The 27,496-nt window shown below is 40.5% G+C and overlaps 1 protein-coding gene across 2 annotated transcripts; it reads left to right on the plus strand.

The window, feature by feature from the left end:
* The first annotated feature begins 13,974 nt into the window (after positions 1 to 13,974).
* On the plus strand, positions 13,975 to 27,049 carry LOC117429934 (ammonium transporter Rh type C 1-like). 2 transcript variants are annotated; one of them, XM_058995417.1, is made up of 12 exons: positions 13,975 to 14,471; positions 16,407 to 16,587; positions 18,295 to 18,487; positions 18,776 to 18,926; positions 19,283 to 19,424; positions 20,299 to 20,465; positions 20,717 to 20,854; positions 21,216 to 21,352; positions 21,644 to 21,768; positions 23,716 to 23,789; positions 24,295 to 24,402; positions 25,184 to 27,049. In XM_058995417.1, the coding sequence occupies exons 1-12, from the start codon at positions 14,469 to 14,471 to the stop codon at positions 25,187 to 25,189; spliced, it is 1,425 nt and encodes a 474-aa protein (XP_058851400.1). In that variant the 5' UTR covers positions 13,975 to 14,468; the 3' UTR covers positions 25,190 to 27,049. The 2 variants fall into 2 exon arrangements, with proteins under 2 accessions (XP_058851400.1, XP_034763399.2); XM_034907508.2 differs by lacking the exon at positions 13,975 to 14,471 and having other exon boundaries at positions 16,151 to 16,587.
* The last annotated feature ends 447 nt before the right edge of the window (positions 27,050 to 27,496 follow it).

The raw sequence follows: 27,496 nt of genomic DNA on the forward strand, positions 1-27,496 counted from the left end.
GTTGACTGCAGTTTAACTCTGGTCATCTGTCACATGTGTTTCTGCTAGGTGTGTGCAAGTGTTCTTGCTGAGCCCCCGAAGTTGCCACACAGGCCTTCATGTGACTGCCTCTCTATCTCCGGATCAGTGCCTCACGCAATGGCACGCTCAAAAGGACCAGGACACACCCCAGCAGCATGGTTTGCTGCCTTTGTTTAACATATCTGTCACACTCATCATCTTATCAGCCATCGCAGATATACTATATACAATACTCCAGAGACAGACTCGCTTGGCTCCAAATACTTATTTACAGAAGAGCGAGGTGGGGGGTCCTCATAGCTGAAATAGTTTGGATCCGTATGAACTTCTCAACTCTGGAGGACATTTCAAGTGTTCAGTCGTTTGTCTTACGAGTTCAAAAATCTTTGAAAGTGTAACATCGCAGGTTCATCTGCATTCGTGGTTTATAGAGATTATCCTCTCATCTCACCGACTGGTCAGAATCCATAACACCAGTGTATCACACAACACTGCCCTGTTACAAAAGCAATAAATCTAAATCAACGTACAACGCTCACTTGATATTTAACCATCGATAATTCATGGATTCGGTTCATTCATGGCTAGTCCATGCTGATGCTAACTGTGTAAGTGCCCTTCACTGACTCACTGATACAGGTTCACTTCACTAGTTATATGCATCCCACTTTTTAGCATTCACAGCAAAAAGAAGCAAATGAGCTGCTTTTCTGTCTAGATCACATTTATTTACACAGGTTTATTTTCACCTGTTTTTAATTCTTATAATTTATTTAATAAAAAGACAGACAATTTGGCTTCAATTTAAGCACCAAGTGGAAAAATTAGCTGCTTAACTGAAAAGACATGGTGTAGCACCACCTCTTACTTTGATTGACAAACTAAGGAAAAGTCACGTGACCTCTCAGGATTCTGAGGAGGCCATTTTAAATGGGCTTTTGAAGCAGGTCCTTCTTTTGTGTACCACCCGAACCATCCCAGGTAAAAACAAGGCCTTTTAAAATGTTATTGCATTATGTTAAAAACGGATCGTTGAGCCAATTTCTATTGATTATTAACTAAACAATAGTAGCGTGCACTTCAGACCAGCCGTTCCACTATTGATGGGATGTTTTGATATTATTGTTTTGGATCGTGTTTGTGCTTTTGTTGTATTTGTACTTAAGAAAGAACATGTAGTTATGTTTAGATGTTTGTTTTCTTGTGGGAGCCACCATCTCCCTTTTGTTTGGCCTTTGTTTGTTTGGTCTTTTTTGTCTTAGACCCACACAGCTGAGTTCTATTTACAGCTTTGCGTGTCAAGTTTGCTTATACAACATGAGGCACTAAGGATAATGGTGAACACAGCTGGAGTGGTTTGTTTATGGTCATCTACTTGATCAGCCTGCCTAAGGGAATGTACTCTATTTTAGTCAATCTGTCAGGACCCCCGTGTGTTAACAACCTGCAGTGTATCAATGAACTGAAACTCATTTAGTGGCACTTCAGAGAGACGTGACCTTTAAGAGACTAGGACCTCACATGGAGCCTAGGGGTTTAAGCTTCATAGCAATGCATGTGGCCCCTTTCTGCCTGCGAAGGGATCAGCGTTGGCTTCCTGCAAGGAGTCACCTTGGCTTCAGTGCAACATGTTTCTGGAAACACGTCCTTGTTTAATGTTCTGGATGTTTCTGTGGCTATAGGAACACAAGATCTTTCCAAGAAAGCTTCTTCGACAGTGGGGCTCAGCGATCACATGCCCACGCACTTAAACAGCTGCTCCCTCTAGAGAGGGCACGGTTTGGATCGCTGGTAAAATGGATCGTTCTGCTGTTACTGTATGTAAACCCTCACAGGCCATGTCTGAATAACCTGCTGTCTTTCTTCATGGCATGCAGCTTGTTGAAACGGCAGCAATCAATGTAGTGTTAACTGCTTCCTTCATGGTTCCTTGTGTAGGCTGGGCTTTAGATATACTTAGAATTAAAAGAAAGAGCCGGGACCATTCCAGGGATGCAAACAAGGCTCCTATTGCATAGCAGTTTCACCCATTCCAGGTTTTAATATGAGCTTGATTAACCCTGGCATATAGGTAACAAGCTCAGGTGTGTTTTATTAAACTCATAGTAAAACCAGGAATGAATCAAACTGCTTTGCAATAGGAGTCTTATTTCCATCCCTGATGTTCTATTACACAGATTGATATGCAGATAATGGACTATCAAGAGTGATATGAGCAGTACGCTCTCTCACAAAATATTTCCTGCTGGAATTCAAATGACGCTACTTGTGGCTTCAGCATCAAGCTGCACAGATCTGTATCACACGGCTGTGGTATTCTATTGGCTGACTAAAATATGTGTCACCTGAGAGTCATGAGACTGTAAATGAAACTGATGCTCACAAGACCAGAACTGACTAATAGCGCTGATAAAGACTAAAAGGCAACTCTTTCAGCAGTCATTAAAATATTTATATATTTGGTATTTCTACTCCATCCCTAGTTACAAAGGAATAACGATAATTACCTACTTACTGTTTACCAAATGACTCCAAGATTAACTTTGGACAGGTGGATAGCCTTAATTTAAAAAAAACACATAAATCTATTCACAATAACTAAATAGTGCGTGATCAACCATGGCAACCATGTGGTTTGAACTCTGTAAATCACACATTGTTTAGGTAGTGTGGCTAGGGTACAAGTTAGCAGAACTAGAGTCCAAGTCATTCAAATAGACAGATGCAGGTGATGTCAGTACCTGCCCTCAAATACAGTTACAATTACAGTAGAATTGTTTGCTGAAATACAACTGCAATGTTACTGTGTTCAATTACAATTACAGTATCAATTATACTGCAGTAATTACAATTATAATAGCAATTACACTAAAAAGTAACGTAACTGCACAAATTAACATGTTTATAGTCTATTCATTAATTTTCACAGGATTGTCACATTCATTAATTGTCAACACAGAAACATACTATGTAACTTTTCTTTTTTCAAACAATGGGGTCACTAAAAGTGGTTGAAAATATAACAATAATGTTTGTATGACAAACAAATGTGTAATTTATCAATTCTGTGGTATAATTACAATTACACAGGTGTGTCAATGTTTAGTTATTATTATTTGTTTATTTAGCAGACGCCTTTATCCAAGGCAACTTACAGAGCCTAGGGTGTGTGAACTATGCATCAGCTGCAGAGTCACTTACAACAGCGTCTCACCCATAATACAGAGCACAAGGAGATTAAGTGACTTGCTCAGGGTCACACAATGAGTCAGTGGCTGAGGTGGGATTAGAACTGGAGACCTTCTGGTTACAAGCCCTTTTCTTTAACCACTAGACCACACAGCCTCCTGTGGTTTAGTGGTTAAAGAATTATGTTGTAATTGCAATTAATTACGAATTGCACAATTTCAATTTTAATTGAGCCCCGGTCTAGGTGATATAGATCTTACTACATGTATATGTGATTTGCCAGACTGGAGAGTAATCTGTAACTGTATGAAAGAAGGCAAGCAAGAAAATGGTACAGCTTAGGCTGATCAGGTGATGTGATGCCATCAACTCTATAATACTGTGGGAACAACACAATTGCAAACAGTCTACCAGAACTGGGATAAAAGCCAAAGGTAATGGATGCATGTGGAGCAAGCAAAGAGAGACTGACCAAACGGAGGGGAAGGGGGCGCCAAGTAAAACCGATGTGTCAGAAAACACTTAATGACATGCAGAGGGAGAAGACGGTTCGGGAGATAGTCAAGTCTGGAACATGCCTCGAGATACCTTGCAGCACCTTGTGGAGTCAAGGTTGGGTTTGGTCAAGGATGAGGGAAATGGTGGCCTAACCTGATTTAATGGAGACACAGCAATACTGTGAGACTAAGATTGCTCTTGGGGGTTCAGTTTGAATTGAGCACTGCACATAGTATCACAAGATGACCTGTCTGTGAATGATTCGTCTTGGTAAATGTTTGGTAAAGCTTACAGGAAACTAAGTTACCCAGTCAAATGTTCTGGCTAGAGCCTTCACCAGTTTACTTGGTTTTACTGTCTTGCCTTATATTTTGAAGTTATGCATACAAATCCTGTAAATGTTCCAGGGTATCGGTTCATTATTTGGATAAAGAAGGTGCTGCTGTGAAACTAATAAAAGAGGACTGGAACTCCACAGGACTCCAACACAATGAGCTTTACTGCTTACAACTTATCGCTTTCTCCTCTTGAGGTATGTTCCCCCTGCATGCTCACATGGTGGCGAGTGCTTGACTTGAAAAAACAGCAAAAAGAAAGCATGCACTTGAGTCGGGTCTTTAGCGGAGCATCTTTCATGCAGCAGACGCGAGTCGTGCTCCAGCCAGGGTGCCGAGTCGACATGTCAAGAGCTCTAAAGCCCTGTCAATCAGCTCCACAGTCACCCCGGCAACAGCAGAGGAAACAGAGGAAAGTGGCGGTTTTAACAGACAAGGGTTTCTAACACCGCGGGATTAGAGCAACAACAGAGCGCACTGAATAATACAATAACTTTCTTCAAGAGGCAAAACTCTTCTACTGCCGACACGAGTCTGCCACTCTCCCACTGCATTCTGAAATCTGCTGCTCTACCTGCAGTGCAATCGCTTTTGCAGTCCTGGCTGCCGGGGTCCTGTAAAGAATTAGCTATCTCTGTTCCCAGCCTGTTCTGAGAAACGCTCTCAGATTGAGGCAGAAGAATTGTTTCTAAAATACGCCAATGCCACATGCTAAATATCTATGAGATAACAACTCACTTAGAATAAATGCATCCCTGTGAACAGCTTTCACCCAAGTGTATATGAAACGGTAACCAATGCACACACACACACACACACACACACACACACAGTCCTCATAATCACTATATTTGCAACATTTTGATTAATTCAGTAGTTTATCAGATTATAGCCAAATGCAATCTGGAAGGTCAATGGGAGATAAAGAGTCACTGATTAAAGTTTGAAGAAGATTTCAGGCAGTTACTGTGCTCACTGGGTAGATTGAGACAGATAAAAAGATGGGCAGTCTGACAAGACGAGTGCGTAAGAGCCGATGTGTGGTAAGGAACTGAAAAAGCAGCTCAGCCACAGAGTACTCAGTAAATAGGGTACATACTCCATGCCACAAAACAACCCAGCTAAATCTGCAAGCTATTTACTCACAATCGCCAATAGCACATTTTTTCCAAAAGGAAAATACATCAATTATAAATTTACACCCAGTGCTCTATTGTCTAAAGAGCTGCATACTGATGTCAAGTCAATTTATGCTCCCTATCAAAGGTTTCTACTTTGCGTACTGTGCATGCCTAGACTATTTTCACCCTGCACTGCGCATGCCCACATATTTTTCTTTAGACTGAGGACTGCTACCTATATTTTTGGATGACAAAGTATGTGTTTTGTAAAGTTACATTTTACTGCATAATGTAATAATTATTTTTATATTAAATAGACAGTTGGTGTTAATGAATGGTAAAGTGTACTATAGACCTAGGTACATTTTTTAAATAAAAAGCAAAAGATAGAAACACAGCTAAGCTGACTAAGATTTCTTGACACTAAGTAACCCTTAAGTACATCTTTGTTAAATTGTTTTGCAAAGGTAGTATTAGTAATATTATTAGAGATATTTCCTGGTGTGAATTCCAATCATGATGTTGATATTAGTTTAAAAATAAGTCATGTTAATTATATTACATTATTTTAGTTCTGCTATATAGATTTTTAAAATCTTTTCAAACTACTCTCTATATAACCACCAAGATGAATTGTTGGACTGTTTTAACTTGACCAAAAAAAAAACCCGTTTATAGCTACAGATGAAATTTTGCTACCAGTAGCAAATTGTGATGAAGTAGCAAAAATGAACGTTACGCCAGCACTTCTTATAGCCAGAAATGTGATCTGAAGTGCATGTAGAGATTAGTGAAAGTTGATGCTGCCTGCTTGAAAGCACAGAGCTGTATTTCCCGTATCCGTGAAGATTTACCACCTGAGCCCCTGTGGATGTTATTCTGACTGGAGCTCGGTTTGGGGAGTCCGCTCTAATTTCACTTTTAAACTTGCGAGTTACATATTTTAGTTAAAATTCAGTACCGACACTTTATGTTTTCCATTTCAAGCACTGTCTCCAACCAATAACAACAACTTCAGTTTTCCTCACAAGCCCCCGATTTGGGCATGTTTATTTTGTGTGTTTCGAAATCTTTTGACAAAGGCTTCATCAGTGTTAAAAGTTCAGATCACTGATGAACTACACGTTTCTCCATTCCAAGCACTGGGCCAGAACTAATCCCTGCAATGTTCCAGTGCAGATTGAGATCTCTGGGTTCCAACGTCGTTATCTGAGAGAGTGACAGAATTCAGAGCTGACTTACTGTCACGAGGGTGCGGATCATGAGATGAAGTTGCTAGGCAGTCATACCCCTGGCAGTCTCCTCTCTCAAACAATAGAGCCAGGAACGCAGTATCTCTAAGAAAAATCTAACAGGTTTTTCAGGAAACATTTCCCTGGATTATGCAAACAACAAAATCCTTCTTGTAACTCATCGCTGCTGTAGCACAGGGCAGGGAGGCGTGGGGTGGTTCAGTAGGAAATTGATTACTAGATAACGCTGGCTATACCCTTAGCTGACCTAGCCAATGTTCCATGTAAAGCAGGCATATGACAGGCAACTGCAGACCCTATGCAGTTAACCCTGCTTTCCTGTGCTGTCAGCACTATCCCAGGGGTGACCCTTAAATCATCCATTTCTGAAGCATGCAAGCTGTTGATCAGTTTAGCAGTTAATTTGTTCAATTAAATCAGGAGTGGTCAGCTCTGGTCCAGGAGTGCTGCAGGTAGGGTGATCACCTTTTCAAAATGCAAAAATGGGACACCTGCCATTTCTTATGCTTATGGGGTATATTTATATATTTAAAAAAAAACAACTTTTTTTTTACTGCCGCATTATTTTGCATTGCAGATATACAGATATGCTACGGTTTGACCATGGCGCTAAACTGTAAGATTGCACTGTGTCTAGGAATTCGGGACAAATGCCGTCCCAGAGGAATTAAGCCTGGGACCGGGACTTGATCTTTACATTTTGGGACTGTCCCGCCCAATTAAGGAAGGGTGGTCACCCTAGCTGCTGTCTGGTAGTTAACCTTTTTTTGTATCAGTCTTTACCATATTTACTATGTCTGCTTTTCCTTTACCATGCTTTTCCCCAATATAAAGCAAAGGAAAAAAAAGGGAAACCATTTTCAATAAAAAAATATATTTATTATGTACCCAAAACTGCTTTTATTTCCCAGCTATTTTCAATATTTCATGCATGAAAGAGTTAAAGGTGTAGACAGCAATTAACAATGCTTCACAGAACAGTAACACAAGCAATGCTATATGTATATTTATGTATGGTGAATGTATTTTAGATTTCACATCAATTATATTAAGTTATGAATTATTTTAAAATGTTGCCAGTGGCCTGTTCCAGAGCCACGGGTCTGATTGTGGAAAGACAACTCTGCCAGACTGGCTCATCCTCTCACCTGACACATAAGAAACTTGTGTAAGTTTCATAAGAAACTTGCATAACTTGCATAAGAACCCTCAAGGTTGCCTCACCTTAAATCCAGCTTATAAGACTGGAATCATGCGGCTGCACACGATTTCATTGATGTCAGTGATAAAACTGGCAAGACATTACCTAACTAAAACCCAGTCATTGGGAACAATTTGTCAGGCATGTTAAACGATAAACACAGTAGATTTAGTATTCACATTATGAGAGGAAGGAAGGAAGTGGAAGATATTCAGCTGTTATTCCTGTGGGATTCAATCAGAATTCATTATGAATTCTTAGCCACTGTTTGAAAGTGGTACCATAAACTCAGACTAACAGATAAAACAAAGACAACCTTCCCTATTTTTGCACCGGTTCCCAGCTCTTTAAGAATGCAAGGTTATCTAAGAGCATGGTTCCTTGGTCAATCCTGGTTTCCTAGCAACAGGCATATCTGCCTATTTGCACCAATGTGGGAACATCACAGCATATTGCAATGCACTCTGGTACAGTTTTCCTGTCTCAGGTACCTTTCACAGCAGGACTACACTTACCAGAATGCATTGGGGTGTGAGTTAAAATGTGTCCCAAATTGTCCCAGTGTACATGGAGTCATATGGTAACCCTATGCGTTAAAATACATCCCTCCCCAAGTGCGAGATTTCAGGAGGTATCTCAAGTAAGCCCCAATCTATTTGTCTCCAGGGTTACCTGCAGCTTTCAAAGAAGGATTGATGGGATTGTGCGGAGGATGCAAGACAGAACAGTGACCGAAGGAGAGGCAATCAAACATGTTTGGAGTGGGAGGAGGGTTGATTTATATCACTTAGCCCTAGATATTGTTTCTTGGACCCATTTGCTCAACATGCTGAGCCTCTAGGAATAAATAAAACTAGCAGCTTTCCTCCCAGGAGGCTGTAGTGTTTGAAACAGAGGTTTTATTTTGGTAGGGAACATCAAGGGTTGCTTTAGCCCCTAAAGATTATGTTCCTTGTACTGTCATTTAGTGTGCCATGAGCAAAGGTACTTATGCAGAGGTACTATTATTATTTTATTATTATGTATTTCTTAGCAGACGCCCTTATCCAGGGCGACTTATAGTCGTACTAGACCAGTGGGGTGAGTTAGATACATTTCCAAGAACTGCTTTTGTTAAGCAACAGCAAAACCTTTCAATTATGTCTTGAATGCAACTTAAAAAAAAACATTGTTCATGACTCAGATGTTTAGACACTGTGATTGTATCAGAACTGACCTTTCAACCTCACACGCCTCCACAGATTCCTCTCTGATTGGCAGAGATCACACACCTCCACCTCCAGACCTTTGAGAGCTCTTCTGTGGGAGGGGCTAAGGGGGGAGTTTTCTTTAGAGGTATTTGCTTTTTTCTACAGATCATGATACGTCAACGCACATGTTTTTCAGTGAACATTCTTTAGAAAACCACAGGTTGGATTAAAAAAAAAAAAGGTTTAGCATGTGACTCAAAGCTAACAGACAGGTGTCTTTGTTACAGAGCAGGGGCGGTTTTTATTTGAGTTATTTGTGTTATTTCTGAATCTTTAACATTTGAAATGCTTTTTATTTTATACTGAATAAATAACTGCAATTAACTATAGGAGGTGGAACTTTTAGGAAACATTTAGGCTACTGTAATAAAGTCAGTCAGGGCTACTATGTAAGCGTGAGAATGCAGAGAAAGTTCACCTTCCTTCTTCTATAGGGGTCAGACAGAGAACTCCATTGCACAGAAAACCTTGAGTTTCGTGAGCAGCTTAAATGGCCTAATTGCTTAAATGATTTGACAGGTGTCTACAATGGGAGTGATTGTGAGGGACAAGGTGAACCCATCTGCAAGGGGGTACAGATGCAGAGTACATGGAGAGAGAGAGAGAGAGAGAGAGAGAGAGAGAGAGAGAGAGAGAGAGAGAGAGTCTTTGTGTTTATTACAAAGATATAAAGTTAGTGTCCCACTAACATATTGAATCTGAAATCAGTTCACAAACGAATTTGAGAGGAGGGAAACCCCACTAACACGTGCAATTTGCCTAATTTGTCAGGTTAAAAATCAAGTGAGTTTTTGGACCTGTACATCTCCCCTTCTTCACCCTTGGAGGAGCTCCGTGCATCTTTCAGACAAACGTGTTGGAACAAATAATGACTGCAGCAAAGAAAGCAAATTCTCTCCTACACAGAAATGCTGTATGAGATATGTACGGTATGTCATTGAATTTCTCAGCTCTAGGGTTGCATTCTAATTATAGTGTCGATATCCTAATAGTGTCTTTTCAAAAGTTACAAAACAAACAACTGTAATAGATAGCCCATGGTTTTGGCATCTGTGTGCAGGTTTAATGAATCAAACCTTTTCAATTGCTGTCTGTTGAATAATGTTAGTAATTCAGTATGGGGAGTGGTCTGTTGCATTATTGTTATTCGAAGTATATACATCACACATGTATTTGGACTGTTAGCCTCAGGCTTGTGTTCACAGAGGTAACCCACCTGCACAGAGAAAGGCAAAGCAAGTTGTTTACCTGAACAAAGAACGCATTATAATACAGAATACTGAAATCCTGAATGCACACAATCCTATTCAGATGACGCAGTTCATATATATGGCATGTTTATTTAATAATACTGAGAATACTGAAACCACCCTTACCCAACAGTATTGCAGAAAATGTGCAGTTTTCAGTTTCCTCATGCTTTCCCCATGGACACACTGTGCATTCACTATAGTTGATCATGGTTTGCTATGTCTTTTAATATGCTTTACTATACCTCTCTGAATTTCACCATGCTTTTACTGTGCTTTATTACACTTTGCTATGGGAAACTGCAAGGCTGTAATCTGTTAGATAAACATGTAACCCTTTTAATTAACATAAACGTTTTGGTTATTTTATCTTGAATTTAACTAAAATGTTTTTGAAAAACATTTTGAACCACTTGACTGATTCACTTTGGGAGGGGCGGTGCAGGGCGGAGGGTGCAGTGACACACTCCAGGGTCCAAACTCGGCAGGCAAGGGCAGTTAAATGGCACTTGGCCTTGCACACATTTGAACACCCTGCTGTGTGTTATTGCGTTGATGTTTTATGTTGATGTAAAAAAATAAAAAGTTAAAAGTCTCCTTCCACGCGCCAATGTTATTAGTGTTCTTTTTTAAATTATGATTGGAGGCCACACCCTTTCTGAATCAGCATTGTAACCTGAACTGCTCTTTGGGTTCATTTAGACGTCTCATTTGTCAAGGACTGTACAGAAGTTGGCTGCTACCCTAATAAACCAAGCCATCTAAGTTGAGGTTAGCACTTAAACTATTATCTAACGGGTTCGTCTATTAGCTGGCATTGGATTTTAGGATACAGAGCCAAACTGTAACCTCAAGCTGTCAGACAGGGCGCTAATCACAGAGAGTATCACCCTGAAAGGAAAACGTATACACTCCTTCCTGCTTCCTATCGTGGATCAATAAGAGCACATTCAAATTTTGACATCAGCTTGCCATCTCAATAGAACAACATCAGCCATGCCACATTGATCGAGTTTGAATGGAGAACAAAGTGTTGAATGGTCACAGCTTGACCACATGGGTCAACAGAACTCAGAACAGTAACTGCAAAAAACATACACCTGTCATTTGGACTTCGAACAGTTATTATTATATTGTTTGAATTCTTAAAATGAACTTACTGTAAAATCAAACTACATTTGACACCAGTGACCTAGTTGAAATTCAAGGATGAAGATGCCACATGATGCTTGAACTGAGAGTAAACTCCCAGCTTGTTTTGTAACTGTACTCTACCAGACAAGATAAAGGAGTGGGTGGAGTGTGCTGGGAGCGGTCCTGCAGACTGGAGAGACAATGTGAAGGACACGAGCAGCACAGAGCAGAACTGGGGAAGGCAGGAGACCATGACTGCTCATTCTGAGAGCTACTATTGTTTAAGGAACTGGTTTTGCTTTCTAAACGTTTTTTTTCCCAAGCTCCTTGAAACCCAACAAAGTCACACCACACCACCTGCATCGGGTGTTAAAGCTGCCTAGAACCAGAGATAACCTGAAGCAAACCAGTTTTGTGTTTCATACTGGCTGCCGTTTGATTCATGCTTTATCGTGGTTTCTCTTACATACCCCCTTTCTTTCCATAAACAGGCAGGAATTGTTCCAGGAGAGCGTCCTTGTTTCTGGATGAAAAGGGTGTCCTATATCACAAAGTCTTCTGCACATTACTGAAATATAGTGCCACCCGCCTTTTATAAGCAGTGTGGAATTCTGTGCTGCAAAGTAAGAACCGTGTGAAATATACCTTTTAATTTTTACTTTTGTTAAAAATATATAAAAAAACAAACACAAAACACAAAGCTTTATTAACTTCGAATTTCTCACACAAATCTTCCTACTGAATATCCCTGCTCTCTAGCATTACAGTAACAGTCAAAAATCATGTTCAGGGATGGAAATAAGACTCCTGTTGCACAGCAGTTTGATCAGTTCCTTGTTTTACTACAAGTTTAATCACACACATCTGAGCTTGTTACCTATACACTGTTGCTAATCAAGCTCGTAGTAAAACCTGGAATGGGTGAAAGTGCTATGCAATAGGAGTCTTATTTTCATCCCAGATGTTCAATGGAAAAAAGCAGGTCACAATACTGATCCCCATCACATGCTTCTCATCTCACTGGCTCAGCTGCAGTACTTGGTCCAATTAGGTAATTTAGGGTACAGTTGGCACAAAAACCAGGAGGGACATCGGCCCTCAAGGACCGGAGTTGCCCACCACTGCTGTAGCCTCTACCAGGACAAACTACTGAACTATACCCCTCGACACTGGTATGCCGACGCTCAGAATCCACCGTTTTTTTCTAAACCATGGTTTGGAAAAAAAAAAAAGAAATAATTTGAGAATCCCATAAAACTGTATCTTTAGTAGCACATTTTCAAACTGAAAGTTCAAATAAACAGCACCAAGTGAAGTCGATCCCAGGTCTGCCCCACTTATCCTAAGTTGGTGACAACAGTTTTTGTTACATCCCAAGAAAGACAAAAAAATGGTGCAGGCAATGGCAAGCCCAGTCATTTCTGATGTTCACTCGTCTCTCTCTTTCCAGACTGGTTTTTAATCTGCTTAAGTCTGAGTGGCAGGTGTGTCAAACTACATTAGATGCTTATTGTTCAACAGGAATATATCAATGCTAGATTTGTACCTATTAGTCATGCAGTGTGAAATAAGACATTTAATCTGTGAACAGGATTTGATAGCCATTTCGCTGCATGTCACTTGACAAAATTGTGTGCATAGTTTTTAAGGTCCTGTCGACAGTTGACTCCGTTTCTCGGGGCAATTGACGGGCGTAGTTCAGCACCCTGCTCGCAGCGCCAACTGTCGTGGAAGTTTCACTTCTTTGAACCTAAGCTTGGTAGTAGTTTACTTCTTTATGTTCGATGACCCTGGAACAGAGACTCAGTAGAGCATTGACGAATTGGAGTAATCAAGTAATCAAAGCTTTATTAAGTTTGCAAACTGGAGCATTCAACAGCGTAACACAGACCTTGCAAGCAATCGCAAAGAAGCTCCCAGCTCCTTTTTCTATCTTTCCCTTATATAGGCAGTTGTTCTAAGCCTATGTAACTTCTATCACACATCAGCTAGTTAATTGCATACAAGCAGAAGGCATCCAGTTTGAATGCAAAACAAAAAGAATGCTGAATGAATTATTTCTGAAATGAGCAGAATTGGGTCATTATAAATACTAAAATAAGTGATATTTCTTTGACTATTTCTAAATGTAGCACTATTATGTGTTTAACAGTTATGGGAGAAGTGGGTCATTGTTCAGGAAGTGGGGTGGGATCAGCTTGGCTGTCTGTGATTTGAAGGAAACCACAAAGGAAATGCTTGCTGGATCCTGCATAATGAAGCGTGGTTAAGCATTTCCACAAAGAGCAAACAAGCTTCAGCATAAACAAGCTCTTAAACCCACCTTGCTCTGTTTCACAGATAAGTCACTGTACCCATCCCCATTTCAAATAATAATAACGGATCATGCAATACACCACCTATACAGAGCGTTACAGCCAGGGTACCCAATTTAACAAACAGTGTTGTAACTAAGCTTTTGAAATCCATTTTCTCACCCTAAATCAGTATTCTTTCACTGCCTCATTTTGCATGGCTCAGTTCAGCTTCTCGTTTCTGTGCTCTGGAGGCACAATATATATATAGCAGCCCTCTCCTCCGTGTTGGCCTGCAAGTATTTGAGCTGGGCAGCGTTCCTTTAAGGAAACATAACTGCTGCAATCACCTGTCTCACATTTGAAGTAACGCAGATTAGCACAGCATGTGTTAAGTAGAGCTCTGATGTGAAATTGCCTTTTTTTCTGTCCTGGAGCAGCAGGAGGAGGAGGAGGAGGAGGAGGAGGATACTCGGTGGTGTGGTTCCTTCATAGACTTTTCAAAGTGATGAAACTGTGCTTTAAAAGTAAAAGTTTAGCGGCATGATGATAAGGGGAGCAGTGAAAGTGGTTCTGAAGATGAAACCTTAGGGATGGTGTCTTACAAAACATGCTTCATGGTGAATTCAGTCTCAAGTGCGATATGCATTCTGTTTGTTGTGTCATTAAAGCCACGCTAGTCTGGAGCTGGATGTCATGTTAACAGTTAACTTCCTCATCTGTTAGTGGCTGCTGGGTTTTTGTTTTTTTTCAGTGATAATTCAGTATATTGATTAAAGACAGACAGGTGCTTGCAGGTGACTGCCTCAGTTGATGAGGAAATGGAGCCGCTGTGCTTGTTTAAGATCAATTAGCCGGCCGAGTGAAGACTGCAGTTCAGAACACACCCCCGGGACGAGACTTGCTCAGTGAAGCAAACTGAATGGTAAGACACTGAGAAAGCACTTTATTGTCGTTCATTTTTTTCATTAAAGCAAGCTATTAAATCTATCACCATACACTACATGCACTGCGAGAGTACAGCTTGGACCTCACCATCTAGAAATGCAGTCTGTAGGGGGTCAATGAAGAGAGAGATCCATTCAGACTGGTGGATTCGCCATGGCATTTGACATGTAGACCATGCTCTGTGTTGTGAAGTAAGTCCAGGTGGACTGGGAAATGCATAGCACTGCAAATGCAACTCATGCAAAACATTCCAACACACCCTCCTTAAACTTTCCTCTGATACCATACAGTTCCATCAACACCAGGGGAAATGGCACATGCAGGGTTTTGAAGGGCTCATTTCAGTAACTTCAGGGTCCTGATATTTGCATCTAGTTTCTGCTATTGCCCTCAAGGCAGGTGTGAAAGCTCTGACAGAAGTCTCCTGAACAGATTAGGAGGACAATTAAGGATTGCATATCAGTCAATTATGCCCATAGTATTTTGTATCTTATGAAAAATATACACATTTGTTCTGATTTGTTTAGTCTGAGATGTGCATAATTGACTGATATGCAATCCTTAATTGAGTCTCCTAATCTGTTCAGGAGACTTCTGTCAGAGCTTTCACACCTGCCTTGAGGGCAATAGCAGAAACTCTGATGATTTAGTCCACTAGATGCAAATATCAGGACCCTGAAGTTACTGAAATGAGCCCTTCAAAACCCTGCATGTGCCATTTCCCCTGGTGTTGATGGAACTGTTCGGTATCAGAGGAAAGTTTAAGGAGGGTGTGTTGGAATGTTTTGCATGAGTTTATAGAATGCCCATAGTGCTCCTTGAGAACCTGTTGGTCTTGTTGTGAGTGCAATTACTGGTAAAACACCAAGGCTGAAACAAATCTCAATTCAAACAATCCCTTTGTAACAGCTGATTGGAGCACTTATCACAACCAGGGATGCCCTGGCAACAAACCTCTAAGACCTGTGCCTTTATTAATAAATCATTCTTCGGCAAAGCAAGTACTGTAACTAGCATTGACTTAGCAGCTGAACAAGTTTGATTTTATTTTACCTGCCACCCACACCCATGTTGCAGAGTACCAAGGGCTGCAGCCCTTTTTCTTTCTGTTTTGTATCCTTATCAAAGAGTAGAAATCTGTAAAACTGCTGTGTATGAGCTGGGCTTATTCAAGTGATCTACATGGTGGCCCCGTTTAACCAAGTCTGGTGCCATCAACTGTGAAATAATTACGGTGCATTTTTAATATAAAATGAAACGGGTTTCCCATGAAGGTTTGGTCTTTCTTTACAAGCACAGCAAATAGTCCTACATTTCAAGGCAACATTCACTAAATTGGTTTATTAGCTTCATCCAAAAAAAAAAAAAAAATCTGTAACTTACTGGGTCCAGAGAGGTCTGTGGTGAAATGCCTTCCCTGCTTGTTAAGCTTTAAGAGCCCCACATTAATTAACCAAACGAGTTTCTCAATGAATTGAACTGCAAACATTAAGCCAATGTATTTAATTCAGTGCAGTTTCAATTCGTGCTTCATTTGGTGAGTGACAATCACCTGGCAGCAGCTGTCTCGGAGAGCATTCACAGGTGAATCCAATGCATCTAGAAAAAGAAAGGCAGGGGTGGTGCTTAACATGCACCTTGCCGTCACATCCAGTATGGCTAGTATGAGGTGTGTAATACCTAGACAATCACGGTGCCATTTGCAGATGCTTGGAGGCCAACTCTTTAGGGCTGGGTAAAGAGAGGTGTGCCAGTTGACTGACAAAAGGTAGGCAGAAGTTGGTGACACACCTCCTGGCCTTGTATAAAAAAGCAAGATCGAGAGAAGAGCATCACACCAAAGATTTTTCTCCTGCCTTGTTGAGAGGATTTTTTTGTGCTTGTCACCATGGTGAAAATCTGGGGTGGACAGAAGAACAGCAGCGTGCGGCTCAGCCTGCCCATGGTGTGCTTCGTCTGGGAGATCGCGATGATCATCCTCTTCGGAGTGTTCATCCGCTACAACGAGGAGGTCGATTCCCACTGGACAGAGACCAGAAAGGAGAAGAACATATCCAGCAACCTTGAAAACGACTTTTATTTTAGATATCCAAGTAAGTGAACGGCTCCACTCTGTTCTATTCAGTAGAAGAAAAAAATAATTGCAATGTGTTTTTTTTTTTTTTTTAAAGCTTTGTTTTGCACAGTAATTGTGAAATTTTATGGTGAACTGGTGTTTTAAAAGATTCAAATGTGTCTGACTTCTCATTCATATCTAATTGACAAATGTTATTTTTATAATAAAGTATGTATTTATTTATTTCTCCTTCTAAACCTGACAGTACAGCACAGAGCACTGGCACGTACTGGCTGTTGACAGTTACTAGAATAAAGTGTATTCATAATAAAGGGTTTCCTGATAATGAGTTGACAGCAAGTGCCCAGTGTTTTGAACACAAACACAATCATGCTGGCATGTAAATGTCATGAAAGTAAATTGCAACCCCATTTCATAACAAAACTGTCCCAAGTCAATTTGATTAAAGTAATCAAAGTAAATGTACAGGTGCCATGCACAGGAGCCTGTTTTTATGCAGGGAACCAATTGGCTATAGCAAAGCTGTAAATGCAGTGGTGCAGAACTCCAGCAGGGTCTAATTGCACCTTTAATGCACAGACCTCCGTATTCCCATGCATAAACACTCCTCCAACATATCCGCACACTGCTGACTGTGACAGCACTCACACTTGATGATTTGACACATACAGTAGGACCCACAAATACAATTGGACCACTGAACAGCAGGATGCTTTTATATTTAAAAACTTTGAAATGGTGCTGGTCTTGAAATAATTCAAATCTTTTAACTCTGGGTGTGCACTGTTAGTATCGGGGCAACGCCCAGTTTTATAGGGTTACTAAACTATTTACAGACTTACATAAAACTTGCCTACTTGAAATTCAGACAGAAATCTGTCTGGGTTGAACCTAATGTCAAGTTACCATCTTGAATATCAATACAAACACCATAGGTATTGACACAGATTTTAGCTAATCAATTGTTTAGGTCTTAAATACTTGATAAAGAGTTTGTGAACTCTTAGTAAAGAGAAGTCTTGTTAGTACTGGCACCTATTCAGTCTATCGGTGTTAAGTTAGCTTGACCTCCTTTGGATTTACAGCAGCTCCTTGCTTTAAGTTGACACTGACCTGTTGAGATATCCCCCAGATATATAGTTTTTGCTTAATATTTCAAGACCTGACAAACCACTTCAACTCTGTCCGTCAATGCTCTCCTGCGTTCAGCCCTGCTGAAGTTCTGCTCTGTGCCCCAAGCACCCACAGCACATGCTTCCACCTCCGTGTTTAACCATTTAATCAAAAGCCACTTACTGAATGCCACCCAGGGGGGAAACATAACCACTACCACTGCAAATGCCTGGGAAGTCTGACTTGCTGATGTATAGTCTGATAATTGGTAGTTCCTTGGCTCCTGTTTGGACGGTCTTTGCTGTGCTGTCACCCTGCTGTGCAGTGAGATCAGATAGCAATCAGACTATGAGCCTTGAGGCAGAAGTGTAATGGAGCCAAGTACAACCACCAATATGATAACTGCAATACAAGGGGCACATTTGCCTAATTCTAGTTTTCTTTTATCCATTACTGTATATCTTATTATGAAGTGTTTTTTAAATGATATGCTGCATGCTGTAAACCCTCTTTGTTGGTATTTTCTCTGAAATTGGATGATGCTAAACTCCCTTGCCAGCACTGCAGTAAGTGACTTTCTCTCCCTGTCTCTGTCTCTGTCGGTCCACAGGTTTCCAGGATGTCCACGTGATGGTATTTGTGGGTTTCGGGTTTCTCATGACCTTTCTGCAACGCTACAGCTTTGGTGCCGTGGGTTTCAACTTCCTGATCGCTGCCTTCGGGATCCAGTGGGCTCTGCTGATGCAGGGATGGTTCCATTCTCTGGACTGGGCTGACGGCAAGATCAAGATAGGAATTGAAAAGTTAGTTGAGCACACAGGGCTTTCTTCATGTGTATGACAAGAGTTGAGCCTACTGGCCAGACCCTATAGATCTGGCATGAATTAGCAAAACTGGATTTGTTTTTTGGGATCGTCTGTGTACCTAACTACAGGGTAGTTCTTGTAGCTGTATATTTGTGTACTGAGTGAACTGATTTCTGTATGGGCAGATGCTTGTTTATGAAAGGGGCTACACAAGTTAAACATTATTATTATTATTATTATAATATTGATTTTCATGTATTTTATATTTTGCCTTGCTCTCCCCAGCATGATCAATGCTGATTTCTGTGTGGCTTCCTGTCTGATTGCCTATGGTGGAGTCCTGGGTAAAGTCAGCCCAGTGCAGCTGATGGTTATGACTCTGTTTGGAGTGACTCTCTTTGCCATTGAAGAGTACATCATCCTTACTGTGCTTCACGTGAGTCTTTTACTCTTACTGCTATCAAGAACTTAGTACAGTAACTAGACTACAAAATACTGAATCCAGAGAAGTGAACTGAGAAATTGTTGTTGTTCCAGCATTCGGACATAAGGACAAAACCATTTTATATTTCATTATCAGTATTTTGTATTCCCTTTTTAAGAGGAATGTTGCAATTTTGTTTTTTAAAAAAATCTGCTGCAGGATATGTAGTACTGTGATCAATAGGAAAAACCTATTTAGAATTGAATGGATGACAATTTCTGGTTATAAAAAATGCTCCCTTGTTTTTCTTTTATAACAGTTAAAACCTTCACACAGACAATAATACAACTCCTTTCGGTATTTCTCAGGTTCGGGATGCTGGCGGCTCCATGGTTATCCACACGTTTGGAGCCTACTATGGTCTGGCTATCGCTCGTGTTCTTCATAGACCGAGTCTGGATAAAAGCAAGCAGGGCTCGGTCTATCACTCCGATGTATTTGCTATGATTGGTGAGTCCTTGCAGGGAGAGCTTTTCAATGTACGACTGGCATTCCATTGCAGAATTCACTCCATTTTTGAAGGGTGTCTCCTGTGTGGTTTCTTGGCCTCCTTCCAGTAACTGTCCTGCCCTCTTCTCATACACTTGAAGACGTCAGCGTTTCCTGAAGAGTCGTGTTTGAATTAACCCGCTTGTGAACTCCTATGCGAGTAAGGTGATCTTCATGGAGGTTTACTGTACACTGCAGCTCCATCAGGAGAAACACACACATTTTCAAATGAAATGTTTCTCAAACACACCTTGAAGTTATAAACACTAGGAAAAACAAACAATTTTGTTCCAGTCTGATGTGTTTTATAAACACGTTTCTGATTCGGGGGGTAGTAACCTTCAAGTTTTGAACTTTGGTAACTTTGTTACAATGCTGTAACAAAGACTAGCATTTAGACTAGCATTTTGTACCAATTTTTAAATGTGTTCTTTCTTCTCTTTCTCTGCTACATTGAGGTTCTAGTTTATGGCTGGTTTTATTGACTTGTAAAGTGCTTTGAGGTGTATGAAAGGTGCTATATAAATAATCAGATGTACTTATTAACTAGTTGTCTATTTGACCATGTATAGCTACTTTGTTTTTTGGGGCATATATATATATATATATATATATATATATATATATATATATATATATATATATATATAATGTATTTATATTCCTTATTTGAGGAAGTGATTCAAACCACTGTTAAGTGTTACTGTATGTTTTTAATATTCTAATCGATTCTCAGAACGTCCACTTGTATTAATTCTTTTTTTTTAACTAACTAGTAATAGAATACGCTAGCTTGTTGAAGTCGTGCCTCATAATTGTATGTTTTCTCCATCAGGCACTCTCTTCCTCTGGATGTTCTGGCCTAGTTTCAACTCTGCTATCGCGGACCACGGAGACGGGCAGCACCGCGCCGCCTTAAACACGTACCTGACCTTGGCTTCTTGTGTCCTCACGACCGTAGCGGCCTCCAGCCTCGTACACGGAAAGGGCAAGATCGACATGGTACCTAGCCCGGCAGTATTCAAAATTACTAACTCTTGTGCATTGCTGGGAAGAACTACACGACATTTATTGTGTGTGTTTTATTAATTGTATTGTGTTTATCTCAAATATCTCTACCCAAAAAGCACACAAACTCTACGGAGTTTCGATCCCAAATATAATGACACAGTCAATTATAACGGCAGCTACTAAGATGACAGCATAAGGATAATTTTGTTCAGATTCACATAATTTTTTTTTTTTTTGGTCAGGTGCACATTCAGAATGCCACTCTAGCGGGTGGCGTTGCCGCGGGAACTGCGTCAGAGATGATGATTTCAACATACGGGTCCCTCATCGTCGGGTTTATCTGTGGAATCGTCTCCACGTGTGGATACGCTTACCTCACAGTGAGTGCCACCTGATTTCAAGAGTACGGTACATGTACATATTAGCACAGGGATGTCCTTGATAATGGCAAGCCCCCAGAAGATGAAATAGTGACCCCCCCTCATTCAACATGAGCAAGTTTAAAAATAAATAAATACATTAAATAAATAAATAAATAAATAAATAAATAAATAAATAAATACTAAATTGTCGGACACTGTCGAAATTAATGTAGTATCGTGAATACAGAAGAGAAACAACCATGCAAACTACCTGTGAATCGCCTTGCAAGCTCTTTCTGTATCGTTTTTCATGCCACCTCTCATGTGCAGACAGTTTATTTATGATTTTTTTTTCACGCCTCTGTTCTCCGCTCTCCAGCCTTTACTGGAGTCCAAGCTGAAGCTCCACGACACGTGCGGCATACACAACCTGCACGGCATGCCCGGAGTCATCGGGGGCATCGTGGGAGCGGTCACGGCGGCCGCTGCTACCGAGCAGGTTTACGGCCATGAAGGGTGAGTCCAGGGCGAGTCAAGGACATAACTGCCGGTTATGGTTACAACTCTTACATAATACGTGATTTGCGCTTTCCTTTTAATAAAAATGTGCAAAGAATCAGTCATGCTTTGACAGGTCGCTATGCTGTGTGGTCCTTGTACTGCCGATCAGAATTGGATAGCCTCCTGTTTATCGCAGGACATGCAGATCCTAATTCAAGCATCTCGTGTTCTTGGGTCCCACATCAGACACTACTTGTATGCTCCATGTCAACAGACTATTGCATCTTTTTTTCTTACTTTTTCTAGGCTGATAAAAACGTTTGATTTCGAGGGCGAGTTTGCTGACCGGGTGCCCTCTGTGCAGGGAGGGTACCAGGCCGCTGGGTTATGCGTGGCGTTAGCTTTCGGCATTGTTGGAGGCACACTAGTTGGTAAGTGTCACGTGAAGTCCAAAAAACAAAGATCCCTGTCGTCTGTATCCACCAGTCTGACTGCACTTATGCAACCACATTCCATATACACGTAGCCGTTTGCAAGTTGATGAACTTCCCTCTTAAGAAACCGAAGAGTCACGTGAGCCATCTTGTGGTAAACGGATTACAGATTTCAGACATGTGACTGCCACCTTGTGGCTGAAAATGAGAAGTGCTGTAAATGGGGAATTGCAGGTGCTGTACCTCACCACCTGTGTGTGTGTGTGTGTGTGTGTGTATATATATATATATATATATATATAATATATAATATTTATATAGTACTGTGCAAAAGTTTTAGGCAGGTGTGAAAAAATGCTATAAAGTAAGAATGCTTTCAAAAATAGACATGTTAATAGTTTATATTTATCAATTAACAAAATGCAAAGTGAGTGAACAGAAGAAAAATCTACATCAAATCAATATTTGGTGTGACCACCCTTTGCCTTCAAAACAGCATCAATTCTTCTAGGTACACTTGCACACAGTTTTTGAAGGAACTCGGCAGGTAGGTTGGCCCAAACATCTTGGAGAACTAACCACAGTTCTTCTGTGGATTTAGACAGCCTCAGTTGCTTCTCTCTCTTCATGTAATCCCAGACAGACTCGATGATGTTGAGATCAGGGCTCTGTGGGGGCCATACCATCACTTCCAGGACTCCTTGTTCTTCTTTACGCTGAAGATAGTTCTTAATGACTTTCGCTGTATGTTTGGGGTCGTTGTCATGCTGCAGAATAAATTTGGGGCCAATCAGATGCCTCCCTGATGGTATTGCATGATGGATAAGTATCTGCCTGTACTTCTCAGCATTGAGGAGACCATTAATTCTGACCAAATCCCCAACTCCATTTGCAGAAATGCAGCCCCAAACTTGCAAGGAACCTCCACCATGCTTCACTGTTGCCTGCAGACACTCATTCGTGTACTGCTCTCCAACCTTCGGCAAACAAACTGCCTTCTGCTACAGCCAAATATTTCAAATTTTGACTAATCAGTCCAGAGCACCTGCTGCCATTTTTCTGCACCCCAGTTCCTGTGTTTTCATGCATAGTTGAGTCGCTTGGCCTTGTTTCCACGTCGGAGGTATGGCTTTTTGGCCGCAAGTCTTCCATGAAGGCCACTTCTGACCAGACTTCTCCGGACAGTAGATGGGTGTACCAGGGTCCCACTGTTTTCTGCCAATTCTGAGCTGATGGCACTGCTGGACATCTTCCGATTGCGAAGGGAAGTAAGCATGATGTGTCTTTCATCTGCTGCCGTAAGTTTCCTTGGCCGACCACTGCGTCTACGGTCCTCAACATTGCCTGTTTCTTTGTGCTTCTTCAAAAGAGCTTGGACAGCACATCTGGAAACCCCTGTCTGCCTTGAAATTTCTGCCTGGGAGAGACCTTGCTGATGCAGTATAACTACCTTGTGTCTTGTTGCTGTGCTCAGTCTTGCCATGGTGTATGACTTTTGACAGTAAACTGTCTTCAGCAACCTCACCTTGTTAGCTGAGTTTGGCTGTTCCTCACCCAGTTTTATTCCTCCTACACAGCTGTTTCTGTTTCAGTTAATGATTGTGTTTCAACCTACATATTGAATTGATGATCATTAGCACCTGTTTGGTATAATTGTTTAATCATACACCTGACTATATGCCTACAAAATCCCTGACTTTGTGCAAGTGTACCTAGAAGAATTGATGCTGTTTTGAAGGCAAAGGGTGGTCACACCAAATATTGATTTGATGTAGATTTTTCTTCTGTTCACTCACTTTGCATTTAGTTAATTGATAAATATAATCTATTAACATGTCTATTTTTGAAAGCATTCTTACTTTACAGCATTTTTTCACACCTGCCTAAAACTTTTGCACAGTACTGTATATTCATTCTATTTATTTATTTATTTATTTATTTAAGGTTTTATCCTGAAGCTGAACATCTGGGGAGATGCCCCAGATGAGAACTGTTTTGAGGATGATGTTTACTGGGAGGTAGGCACACATTCAAATTCATAAGAAACAGTTATTGGGAAAGCACTGTGTATAGAGACAGTATTCTGTGTCTCAAGATATATTCATGCTTCAATACACAATGTCATTTAGATATCATGTATCATTTCTATAATGTTGTGCTTCCAGATTGGATGCCTTTGTGAACTTGCACCTGTAAAAACAAGCTTCCAAGCTTGACTCATATGTATTTTGTTGAAAGTGATTGGTTGGAGTCTGGTGACTGATGCGTTTCTACCCTCTTGAGGTTGATTTTTGGAAGTGCACATATCCTTAATGGAAACGTGTGTTGGATTTCTTTACATTTATTTTTTTAAATTATGTAGCTTGTTATTTGTATTATATTTTATATCTGCATGGATGGAATAATTTTTCATATACACCACATGATGGCGCTGCAAGCCTTCTTATAGATTTGTCATACATGCATACATACCTGTGTAACAGTGACGTCTCATTAACGACTCTTCTTCCTCCGTTGTCGCAGGTCCCTGAGGAGGACGAGGAGAATCCGACACCCCATGCCGCTCTTGAATATGCCAACCACATGCCCAACAAACTCTCGGAGCAGGCTCCCCCAACGCCAGTCCGACAGGTACAGTGGATACTTCACTAGGACGCCTGAGAGTGGCAGCGCGCCTCTTAACCTCTGTGGCAAAACCAGCTTAACAAAATGTTGGCTGATTGCTTATGGCAAAGCAAATATCGTTCGCTATTTATAGCTGGATAGAGGCCACCCGTAGTTCAATGTGTTTGTGTATACAGAACCTGGTTTTGCATGTTTCTTATTGATTTGACTACATTTGAATGGCTGCTTTCATGTACCTCAATTGGCACTTCTTAAAGGTAGTGCAAGAGTAGTGCTGATTGGGGAAACCAATAATCTATTATCTATTTATTTTTAAATGTGACTTGGTTAAATATCTGTAGGCCGTTTATCAGTGTACACCATGTGTGACCACAAGATGTCACCAGTCAGTCACATTTGTTTTCTCCAGCACGTTCTCTTCAATTAGCTAATGAAACGGCAAAGTCAGGTTGCAGATTGTTCATCATATTTTTGCATCCATTTTTTAAACCAAGTTACAACAGTCGACATGTATCATTTAGATTAAGCCTGCTGTTGGCTTTGCTATATCCCCATCTGTCTAATGTACAGTTCTCATTAAAATACAGAAACAGAACATGTCATTTTTATAAATACTGCATTATATAAAACGTGTGCACGCTTGCGTTGCAGTTGTGTGTCGCTTGTAAATGGATACCCACATTTCTCTCAGTAATCTTCTAGCTGTTTTAAATATTGTAGGTAATGATCTTTTTCACTAAAGAGCCTCACCATTGCAATGTGTTCTAACCGGATTCTCTATCTGCAGGTTTGAGTGGAGCTGCTCTGGGAGTCAGGCAGTTCTTTCTTTGCCTGCTGGATAAATGCATTTTCTCCTATTGCCTGATTGCTTGATGTTGGGATCAAGCCGGGGGTCTCGGTGTCACAAGATTCCTTAAATAATGTGATCTACATGGACATTTAATATTGGAGCGTGTGTATTATATTTGACCCCTGCCAGACAGCGGGGGGGGGGGGGAGAAGGGCGCTTGCAGCACTATACTGTATACCCAAGGTGTGTGTGTGTGGATCCCACAGGGTGCCAACTAATCACAAGAAAAGAAACCTTTAACTTTAGAAGCAACTCATCTACATCCAATTACTTCTGAGCTGAAAAAAGAAATCCTTTAAATCTATATGTATATGTAGAATAATGTATGGGTCGGAATATATTTACACAATGATATGTCTCTAGTTGCTTTGGGGCAGGTAATGTATGAGTCGCAGAACCAAGCCACTCCTGAATTCCCAGCCCAAAACCCAGACACATAATATTGTCATAGTAATGTATTCTGACCCATATGTATATTTGATATATTCTATGTTTCTTAAATCATACATGACTATAACATCCAACTTTTTATTTATTGGTTTTCATCTGTTGCAAATCTTGTAGATTAACATGAAATGTAATATAATTTCTATTGTCTTTATTCATAAACTGCTGAAATGATGCATATTTTCAAAGTATATAGAAATGTAAGCCTCCTGCATGCACCCAGTGTATGCGTGAGGGCAGTTGAGGGGCGGGTTGCTGTGCAGACTTGCGTGCTGGGACCACACGGCTGTACTTCATGTGGTCTTGCTGAAATGATCATACAGGACGTCAGTGATGGTGAAACAAAAGGGGGGTTGGATTAAAACTCCCAGGTGAGGTTTATGTCAGCAAGTGTTCTTCCTTGTAGTTTCACTTCCTTGTAATGAAATACCTTCCACATCCTGGTGCAAACAAAGCAAAAGCATGTTAAATACAATAATGATAATAATAATAATAATATGAATTGCCCTTTTCCTGGTAATAAAAGGAAAGGTATCTCTGTTTAACTGATGGAAAACCATATTTAAAAATACTACATATATATATATATATATATAAATATATATATATATATTAGTACACACAATTTGTATGCAACTAGATAGTTTTAAAAGTCTTAATGCATTTTAATTAATTTATTCATCAGAACAACGGTTTTGTCAATTGGTTGTTTTAAACCACATTTGTGATTGAATGTGTGACAGTGATGGGGTGGGGTTGGGATTGCACCAGCAAGCAGGACTGTGTATTTAATGCCATGTGAGGATTGCTTTCAGGTTGTCCTGAATCCCTCTCCCATTCCAGGAACACTACAGTGGTGTATTATTTTCTGCATGCAGAATGACATCAGCTGGTGTTTAGCAGAGTGCACCAGTGTGGGATAGAGGAGGCATTTCTATTTTATTTGCTAAGGGTCTGACTCTGAGTGCAGAGAGTGTCCTGGAGCACATCACTCTGCTTCAGAAGGTATTGTGTGTGTGATGCTGGAATATAACACAACGCAGTGTAATACAATTTCTCTCTAGTAGTGGTTTCTGCACGGCACATTACATGCCCAGTTCATGGTAATGAGGGGCCCCTCCCCCATTCAATCAGCCTTCTGGTGTAAACATCAACATGTTGCTCTGTGGTGTGTGTTTTTTTTTTTCGTTTTTTTTTTCCCCCAATACGTTTACTTTTGCTTTTTAATTCATTAACGGCTGCTGATTTCTCCCTGCCAGATTCTATAATGAAAAGTCTGAAATGGTGGATTTCAAAGATTTAAACCATTGTTTTTGTAAAGTAATTTGTTTTGTATTAATAAAAGTCTTAAACATACTGTGCCTTTCTTGTGTTTTTTTTTTGTTTTTTTTTAAAGATCCGCATCCAAACAATGCTTTTTATCACAGAATAAACAACTAAGATCTTATTGTCCCTTAGGCACAGGATCTGAAGTGCAGGCTCATCAAACCCACTACCTTCCACGCTGCAGCCCAGCACTCTAACCAGTGAGCTCTCGCTCATCTTGTTTGTAGTTTATTCCTGAATTGTGGCTGAATGCAGCGCTGAAGAGATGACATTATTTTGTGTTTGAAGTTTTGGGAGTAGATAATAAATGAGGGGCACGGATTACCATTTCAATGGGAGCTCTCCACTGTAACGGACAGGCAAGCTGAACTTTTAACTTTAAACCCAATTTAAAACCTATTGGAAATCTTTTCTTGTCCCTTTAATTGGAAACCAAACTTTCATTCTCTCTTTTGCTCTGTGCACCCCGGGCTGGGA

The sequence above is a fragment of the Acipenser ruthenus genome, chromosome 21 (genome assembly GCF_902713425.1).
Source record: "Acipenser ruthenus chromosome 21, fAciRut3.2 maternal haplotype, whole genome shotgun sequence".
In the NCBI taxonomy this organism is placed as follows: Eukaryota; Metazoa; Chordata; class Actinopteri; order Acipenseriformes; family Acipenseridae; genus Acipenser; species Acipenser ruthenus.